This window comes from Tiliqua scincoides, chromosome 4 (genome assembly GCF_035046505.1).
Source record: "Tiliqua scincoides isolate rTilSci1 chromosome 4, rTilSci1.hap2, whole genome shotgun sequence".
In the NCBI taxonomy this organism is placed as follows: Eukaryota; Metazoa; Chordata; class Lepidosauria; order Squamata; family Scincidae; genus Tiliqua; species Tiliqua scincoides.
The window spans coordinates 168564278-168574081 of record NC_089824.1 but is presented as its reverse complement, the minus strand read 5'-3'; the positions used below and the strand labels follow the sequence as shown (position 1 = coordinate 168574081).

The following is a 9804-nucleotide window of genomic DNA, read 5'->3' as shown; positions in this document are numbered from 1 at the left end:
AACGAAGGTACGACCATCCTCGCAGGGGCGCAGTCCTGCGAGGGGCCAGGCGGAGAGGAGCCGGCCGGATGCCTCCTTGCCCGGGGCAGCGCTCAGCAGGCGCAGGCGCCGCTTTGCTCCCCCGCGGTGCTTCCAGCAGGCATGCAGCGGCTGGAGCGCCAGGGGCGCGCTGGTGGAGGACAGCCTGGATCAAAGGGGGACCAAGGCTTGTGCAAACGGATCGTGCCCCCTGATCAGTCCCAGCGAGTCTGTGTCCCCCCCCCCCAGCATAGCAAGCCTTCAGGATGTGTGTGCCTCCAAAACATCTGGGGATTCCAGCCATCTGCTGATGTGGGTGCCCCAAAGCTGGTCACAAGCATCTTCCAGGGCAACCTGCTTTGCTCGTTTGGAAGCCCCCCCCCCACCTTAGGAGCTTCTGTTTCTCCTCTGGACACCAGAATGAACGACACACACACCCTCCCACCAACCCCTACTTCAGACAGACTGACCAGATACCGTGAGATTATAATTCTTGATCATAATAGGAATGTTCTCTGTAGTTTCGCCTGCTGCTGCTAACTGGGCAAAGAGGCACCTTTTAAGAGGTGTGTTCTTACATGTAGCATGGAGAAACTGTCCGCCTTCAACCCAGCGTGGTGTCTTTTTCACTGGCTGCTTGCTGGTGTCTCTTTTGTATTTTGTTTTTTAGATTGTGAACTCTTTGGGGTCAGGGACCCATTTGATTCATTTTACTATTTAAACCGCTTTATGAACACATCTTGTTGAAAAGCAGTACAGTTTATAAGCATTCTTATTAATAACAATGATAGGAAGAGCCAACATCCAAGGATCAAAAGGCCACGTCAGTGAACGCTTGGCCGCCACAAGCCAGTTATCTCTGTGGTGACTTTGCTGACACCTCCTGCTTAAAATCCCAAAAGTCAGAAGGATCGTGAGGCCCCGCTTTCACGGTCTGTATTCATACTGAAAATCAAGATCAAGTGAGCTTTTGCCCTTCTGCTCCGTGGGAGGTTTCCGTCCTCCCTGAGCTCGCCTTAGGACACCTGTGTTACAGTTTGACAGGTGTACCGCCCCAGTCCCAATAACAATGATAAATAGATTTTCTGATTTACTTTTTTACTTTTTAACTTAGAAACTGTACCATGACATCATATGGCTTTTTCTCACTTTCCCTTGAATTGATCATGAGAACTGATTTCAGGTTTATGCCGCCTTTAAAGTCGGCACCCAATAGAACTGCCAATAACTTCTCCATAAATGGCTCAATTAAAAGAGAATTCTGCTCCTTAGGGGATTCCTTTGAAAATCCATATTTTTTCTGCAATTTCTCTCCATATTCATCTAAATTCAATATTGCTTGACTTTTCTGAAGTACAATTTTTGTTATAAGTAACCTTGTCTTGTTCCTTTGCCACAGTGTGGTTTATTATTTGGTTCCCACTTCAAGAGATTCCTTCAATTTTGTAAAGGTTTCATCCCCCATTTGGTTTTATTTTCTGTACAAAAGCACTATGTTTTCCAATTATTTTTCCTTGCTTCTATACTATCATATAGTTTAGCAAAAACCAAGTGAAGTTGGAATTGGTTCATGAAAATCTTAATTTTATTGGGTTTCAGGCAAATACTGCATTTCACTCAATAGGAAGTCAGGATAGTTCTTTCATCAGTGCATTTTCTTGGTTTCTGAAAGTATGTATGTGCTTGGTTATCATAATTAGGGTTACTACTAGTAACTTACCAGGTCTCAGGGTTTGACTTGACATTTCAGGGTATTATTATACTGCAGTGTTCTTCATCCTGTAGGTCGTGACCACAATAGGGTCACAAAGCTTCATGGGGGGAGGGGTTGCAGCAACCTTTCAAAGCCTGTGCAAGAGAGGGCTTAGATCCAATCTAATAGTGGTACTGCCTAATCAAAACTGAGTTCTTGATATAATCCTTCATAGCCTCTGCTCACTGTCTTGCCCTGCAGTACCTAAGGCTGGCCCTGCTCAGGTTGCTACCTTACAGGGTTGTTGTGAAGACACAAGAGGTAGGGGGAAACAGGGAGTAGAGGTTGATTAGGTCCTGGGAGAGGGGTGGAATCAGAGGTGGGTCCCCAGTATTTATTTATTTATTTATTGGGGGGCACGAAAAAGGTTGAAGACCACTGCTATACTGCAATCCTATGCATCCTTACTTCGAAGTAAACCCCACTGATTTAATTGGGACTTAAATTCCTGGCAAGTATGTACAAGACTGTATCCTAACAGCACAATCCTATGCATGCCTACTCAATGAATTCAAAGGGATTTACTCCCAGGTAAGTGTGTACAGGATTGCAGCCTAACCCTCTATTTTGGGGTCTCTGGGGAATAAAGTTAAAATCTGAAATGAGGAACCAGAAGGAAAGGGGCCAGCTGTCTGCCCCAAGGCCCATTCTTAGTCTTCTCTCTCTAGCCTAAAGTTTAAACCACTCTTTTTCCAGCATGTGCTTTCTGACTTGGAGGAGCCCATCTAAACATACAGGAGAGATGCATTTGTCTCTAGTTGATTTTTTTCTTTCCTAAAGCAGCAAAGGGGGAAGGAAGGGGAGCACTTTGAGTCAGCAGCACTGAAGGGTAGGATTGAATTTTCTTCCCTAGCACCACAGGCCATCACCCTCATCCAAATGGGGCTCCCACTGCTGCTTTTAGCAAAAGAAAAAGACCCCCCCAAGGAAGCAATAATGCATGCCACGTTTGGCCCTCACTATCCTCCAAAGGGGGGGGGCACCAATTCAGGCATACTGCATCTATTTGAAAATATGAGGAAAAGAGGATAATAATTGTGCATTGAAGCTCAGCTAGAAGGAGAGGCATGAGATTTATTTTTTTTTAAGTCCAACTGCACTTGGTAAATCCAGAAGAATGTGCTTGTGTTAAATTCAAAGCAATACGTACAAATGGAACTGTAAATCAAGTCCCTCTCAGTAACAGATTGTATTTCAGAATTAGTCAACTCTGGTTCTGTGAATTTTTTCCCTCCCTGAACCATAAGCAAGAAGAAAACTATTTTAAAGGAAACCAAACAAGCAAGCCAGACTATCGTAGTATGGTTTTAAAAAAATTAGCACGGAAAATAGCCTTCTTTGCTCTTAGTATAACAAAATGACTCCAACTTTACTTTTATGCCAGTATGATAGCCAGTAACCTGGGTGACTGAGATGTTATTGTATGGTGTTTTATGGTTTCTGTAGTAGAGATGTGCCATGTTGTTCTACATTTTTAACATTCTTGCCGGATATTATTGTGAAGGTTTGCTTTCTGTTTTTGTAATTAATATCATATAGTTCATGGCTGAGACAAATAAACCTCAAATTCTACTAATTGGCTGTGATTTTAAATTTTTACTAAGACCTAAACTCAGAAATATAAAATGTGGCGATTGCTAAAAAAAAAATATGGTGGTCAACTGTTAAATGCCTCACTTTAGAACAGGGGTCTCCAAACCCTGGCCCGGGGGCCACGTGCAGCCCGCAGCAAGCCTCTATCCAGCCCACAACCAGCCTCTGATCCCCTGAGAGCCTCTGGCCCAGTTGAGCAAACACAACCAGAGCTGTGCTTGTAGGATGGGGAAATGGGGGTCCATTTAAGTGTGTGCTTTATTTCTTGGTCTGTGTTGGTGCTTGGAGAAGTCCTGGACATTTGAGCCCATTCATTTATTCATTCATCTAAGTTCCATCTCTAAAGTATTTATTTAAATTTTATATTTAATTCTTTTTCCAGCCCTCGACACTGTGCCAGATGTTTGCTGTAGCCCTTCGACTGAAAAGTTTAGAGACCCCTGCTTTAGAACACTGGCCATGTGCATGTTTGCACTTTAGTGCATTGAATTATGCTTTAATTATAGGGGGAAATGTGGGGAGCCATGATGAAATCCACAAGTCCCACCCACCCCCAATTTAACCTAAATCAGGCCCCCATCCCCATTGCCTAAAACGAGTAGCTTAGGGAGCTGGTGCAAAAGGTGAGCTGCTGGAGCTGCTTTGGTTCTCTTGTGATTTGAGTGTGGGCACTGAGTATGATTCTCATAATGACTGCATGACATTGGAAACAGACAGATGAAAGCTTCTTCACCAGAGAGCTGAAGGTGAAAGGACAGAGGCATCCTTGCTTACAGTATACACACTATTGTCTCTGCTCACATGTGGTTTTCAAAACCTTGCAAAATCTATGTGACTAGACACTACAAAGGGGAAAAAATCAATGTCCACACACACAGTGGAAAGCAACAGGTGCATCACATCTTTTAAAGTTAGTATCAAGTTTCAAAATGTACAGGAAATGTTTATTCAATGTTACAACTTGTGTCACTGCTGTTATACTTCATTACAAGTATTATCCTTTAGATGTACATTTAATTGCTGAATAGTTTAAATGTGCAATTTCAAACATGTCTACCAAAGCCTTGACTTCACATAAGATTTTATTCAGCTGCAGAACAAGCCAATACAATCAGTCATTCTGCTTTTTGCAGACTGGGAAACTGATGGCCCAATCTTATCCAGGATTGGACTGTTCCACCGTCACCAAATGGCTGCCTATACTGTACACAGTGCTTCATCAGTGGCCATTTTGTACTGTACCCTTCCACCTCCTGCTGCCTCTGCCAGACAAGATAAGGCAGTGGCAGGAGCAGGGACAGGGCAAAACAGGGTACAGTGGGGAGGTGAAGGTGGATCCAGCAGCAATGGCACACATCAGATCACATCCCCTCTTTTAACAACCTTCCCACCGCTTTCTTCTCCTTGGATTTGCGCCAGTTAAAGAGCTGAGGCAGGTCTGAGAAGACCCATTGTGGAGTGGGAGACTTATGGAGGGGTAAGGGGAAATAATTTTCCTTTCCCCTCTGAAGACTCCCAATCCACCACCCTCTGATATAGCACACACTTTTTCAGTGTAGCTGCATCCACAGGGGGGAGGGGAGGATAGGATTGGGCTCAGTGGCGTAGCTAAACAAGTTGCTGCCCAGTGCAAAAACAATTCCGTAGCCCCCCTCCGCAGCAATGACATCAAATTTAATTAATTAAATTGGGTCTTTTTACTTGTTAAAGTGAGTGAGAAATGTTAGCTAACATTTTAAAATAACAAGCACTTGTTGAAAGTGCTTGTTGCACTTTTACAGCGCAATCTATTCATATCTACTCAGAAGTAAGTCCCATTGTATTCAATAGGGCTTACTCCCTGGTAAGTGAGGTAAGGTAGGAATTGGGATTGCAGCCTTACACAGTTTGAGAGGTGCAGGAGGGAGCTGGAGACAATCATAAGAGCCAGCAGCTGACCTTTCGGGAAGCGGAATTGAGGAATTATGTGATGAGGCCAAGCTACGTGCTGTTCAGTGCTCCTGCTGCAACTTGCCTTCCACGCTGCTGTGCCGTGCATGCTGCCCGCTTCAGGTTCCTGCACATGCGCAGGTAACCTATCACAGCCAACTCAGAGCCCAATCCTCTGCATGTCTACTTGGAAGCAAGCCCAGTCTAGTCAATGGGGCTTACTCCCAGTCCTCTGCATGTCAGAAGCAAGCCCTACTGGCTTAAATTGCCAATCGGGTGAGACAATTGGGCTGCTGCAGCCCTGCCAGGAACTCAGGAGGAGAGAGGAGGCTAGGGGAGGGCAAATAGAGAGAGGACGTGTGGAGAGCAGAGGAGAGTAGGAGGTGCAAGGGGGCGGAGCGATGAGCAGCTGGTCCTGCTGCACAAGGAGAACCCCCTCCTCAGTCTAGGGTCTCTGGGGGCTCCCCCTGCCTACCTAGCAGGGGCTCCACTCACACACACCCCATGTCCCAGCATCAGACAGCCCCCCCTCCTCCCAAGCACACTTCTTCCTCCCTCCCTAAACGCAGGCAGCAGGCAGGCACCCTCCCTCCCTCCTCTGCTCCCCACACTCGCTTGCCTTGGAAGCCAGATAGGGCTTCAGGGGGCAACGTGTCCAGCAGGACAGGCGGGGGAAATGATGAGGGAGGGAGGACTGGCAGGATGAGTGAAAGAGAGGTGCGCGTGTGCCTGAATGAGCACGTTGCTGCGACTGTTGCCCCTCCTCCCTTCGGAGTGCCTGGAACTGGCAGGGCTGCCAGCAGCAGCCCAATTGTTGCGCACAGGTGCTGTTGCCTGCAAGCTGTTGCCCCCTCAGCCATGTTGTTGCCCCCACCCACCTTTAGCCCGGTGCTTTTGCTACCCCCTGCACCTCCTTAGCTACGCTACTGATTGGGCTCTACATTTGGGAACATTATTTACCCCGACTTTCTCTGTGATTATTGCGTCCAGATCATGTTGTCTTTCAGCATAGGCTTGGCTTTTTTGCACAGGGGTAGTTTCATGTTGCAGGGACCCTGAAGTTCCATTATTTCCAAGCACGAAGGTGCTTAGTATTGCAGTCCTAGGGTATTCGTGGTCGAGGTGGTGCGAGGTTTGAAACAGATAGTTTTTGGACCATGACTTGCAACTCACATTTTTACCTACAACATCCCACGGCAGAAAGAAAAATTTTAAATGATGCAATGAAACTAACCATCTCTGAAATGAAACTAACCATCTCTGAAATACAAGTAGAGAAGATTCCTATTTTGGCTAGGAGATAAAAGTCATCTCACACACACACACATACATATTCAGAGCTACATATTTAATTTTTAATCAAGATTGAGGAAGTTCACTACGAGCAATCCTGGACTAAGGGAACACAAATGTTCTGAAAAGCAAACTTTTATACAGCTTCATAACAGCAACTGAGCAGTTTATCATTAATCTTTTATTGAATGTGCAAGATTTTTGAGGGTGACACTGCTTGCTTAGTATATTGCTTTTGCAAATATTTTTATACAACTAAGCAATCATTTTCAACCATTTTCCTTCTACTAGTTGTTCACATACATTATCAATGAGCAATCAGCAGCTATTCATCAAGCTTGCAAAACATGTATGAAATCTAAATGGGGTGGGGGAACGGGCAATGGGATAGAGCTAAAGCATTTTCCGTTCAGCAGTATGTATGATTCTAATTTCAACAATCTATTTTCAGATATGGAATGCTTCCATTTTAGCCAGCTGAAATAGCTTTATTTTATTTATTTATCTGAAAAATTTATATACCACCTTTCCCATGCCAAAGTAAATGCCCAAGGGGGCTTACAAAGTTTCATAACAAAAGTATAATGTATCAGAACAATAAGTAAAAAACATCAGAAACATTGATTTTAACTTTAAACACTAAAATAAACACATTTTAAACAAGGCAAAAGAAAGCAAACCCTTTATAATCATCCACATATTAAATTGTACTCCTGCTTATAGTAAAAATGAGTGACAATTTATGAAAATGGAGCAGGGTCTTTTTGTTTTGTTTTTGATATACACAAGCTCTTTTTTTGCTACAACAGGCATCAGATAGTCACAATCTCTATCTATACTCATTACTCAAGCAGATTTAATACAATTTCTAGCCATTCTCCTTCCCCTCCTACACATAACCAGTACAGCTCAGAAATCCCACTGGGCAGGCTCACCAATCCAGGCCAACAACACACACATCTTGGAGGCTTAAAAACCTGTCCCTTTGTTGTATGTGTCTTCCACTGGAGCAGAGCTGGCTGGTGTTAGCTTCTTCCTGTTGGCAAATAGGAGGCTTGACTCTGTAGATGTAAAAGACAGGGTTGAGCTTTGCGCATTTTCCCTGGTGCTACAGAGATCAGGGATATTCTTGGTGACCTGCTGTCGAAAATGCTGATCCATAAAAACATAGATGATCGGATTAATGCAGCTGTTTGTGAAGGCCAGGCAAGCACTGATGGTCATTCCCCACCTGAAAGTCATCGATGCCTGACAAGATAGAGTCACTTTCTGGATCATGATGAAGATGAGGAAAGCATTCAGGGCGTTGAAAGGCAGCCAAGAACAGAGGAATGCTCCTATGATGGCAAAGATGATTTTCAGGGCATTGTTTCTCCTCTTGCTTAAGCTGATATGGCCCTGAAGCTTGGAGAAGATAGAGCAATAGCAGAACAAGATGACTCCTAAGGGCAGTAGGAAGGTCAGGATGAGGAAAACCAAACTGTAAGCGATCGCGGGTTCCTCATCCTCACACAAAGACTTGCTGGTGTCTTCTGTGGGGATCAACTTTCTGTAGAACAGAGAGGGCATTCCCAGTAGAAAGGAGACCATCCAGATGCAACCGCAACTCACGCCTGTGATCTTCTTGGTTCCAATGGACCTGGAATCTTTTTGCTTTGTCACCACAAGAAAGCGTTCCACACTCATGCCCATCAGAAAAAGGATGCTGGAGCAACGGTTCACAGAAACGGTGTAGCTGCAGACCTTGCAGAGCCCTTCACCAAAGCACCAGTAGCCAAGGGCTTTTGATAGAGCCCAGAAAGGCAAGGTACATACGAAGACTAGGTCAGCCACAGCCAGGTTGAGAACAAAGGTGTCCACAAGCCTCTTGCTTCCTTGTTTTCGTGCCATTAGCAGGATCACAAACAGGTTTCCAAAGAAACCAATGAGGAAGTTCATGAAATAGAGGATGGGGATAAAGATATATGCAAAAGGTAGCTCTTGCAGGGGGCAGCTGTCATAATTCACGTATCCAGAACCATAATAGTCTGGAGATAATGTGATCCAGTTTTCAGTTGTCACTGATCCAGCCTCCATCTCAGCAGGTTTCTGTCCAAGACCTACCAAGGCGTCTTCAGCACTACTGTTGTACTAACTGGTCAAAGCACACTTGGTCTTATGACAGGTTGGGTAGTTTTTAAATTCAGTAGTGGTTTTCTTGTTGTTCTTAACTTTTTTTTAAAAAAGACCTGGGGTAACTTCCTCTTGTTTTCATGAAGGGTAGGAGGGAGGTGCCAAACAACAACTCAGCAGATCTGTGATCAACCTCGTTTTGAAAACCATGCAGGAGTGTAGAAAGTGCATAGTGGCATCCTTGGGTGTGGCTGGTGGGTTCAGGCATTCTTGGTGCTGGTTGTGCTGCTCTGCAGTGGTAGTTATAGTAGGATATTTGCACCCATGACACCTGCTTTTCCGTTGCAGAATGCTTTTTTTTAAACATACATATCTCAGGCCATAAACATTTGAATAAGGGGAAATGGCTTGTCCTTTCAGATAATACAGATGTCAAAACCTGTCTCTCAGGGTGGCTTCACCTGCGCTCTCAACTGCAAATGTTCTCTGCAATCACCAGAAAACATGGCCATCCTTCAACAAGAACTTCTGAATCCATTCCTCACCCTTTACACTTTCTCCAAAATGTTCCACGTATGTATAGGAAATTTCCCCCCCCCCCAGAAACCTGTGAGCATCAAGCATTCAAATTTACATTCTAGCAATTTAGCAATTGATTAACTCTTAGTCTCTTTATTAAAATATTATTAGTCTCTTTATTAAGATATTAGTTCTGTAAGAATGGAAAGGGCACTCTGTAACTCTAGTGAGCACAAAGTAGGTAGAGAGGCTGATGGCTGGCTGAATGATTTGCAATAGACCTGTGATGGTTTCTGGGTCTGAAATATTTTAACCATAGCAGTACAAAAGGCTTTAGAAAATTAGGCACTTGCCAAAATGTCCCCCTTGTACACAGCTATTAAAGGTACAGGAGGTCCCCTGTCTGGCACAGGAATGGTCAGTTCCCCTGCTGCAAGAGGCAGCAGGATTGTACTTGTCTTGATCACACCTAGATGCAAATTCACTAACAGACTGCAGTTTATTTTAGAACATGGACTCAGAACACAGTACAGAAGGAGATCAGTCAAGGAAACTCTTTTATAGTCTACTGACAGGTACACAAACAA

At 44.4% G+C, this 9804-nt stretch overlaps 1 protein-coding gene across 1 annotated transcript; it reads right to left on the bottom strand.

Moving 5' to 3' along the window:
• Window positions 1-7555: 7555 nt before the first annotated feature.
• Window positions 7556-8662, bottom strand: GPR25 (G protein-coupled receptor 25). Its single transcript, XM_066624641.1, has one exon. The coding sequence runs from the start codon at window positions 8660-8662 to the stop codon at window positions 7556-7558; it is 1107 nt and encodes a 368-aa protein (XP_066480738.1).
• Window positions 8663-9804: the final 1142 nt, after the last annotated feature.

Coding starts and splice junctions, on each gene's coding strand:
- GPR25 (XM_066624641.1), bottom strand. CDS start 8,662: ATGGAGGCTGGATCAGTGACAACTGAAAACTGGATCACATTATCTCCA.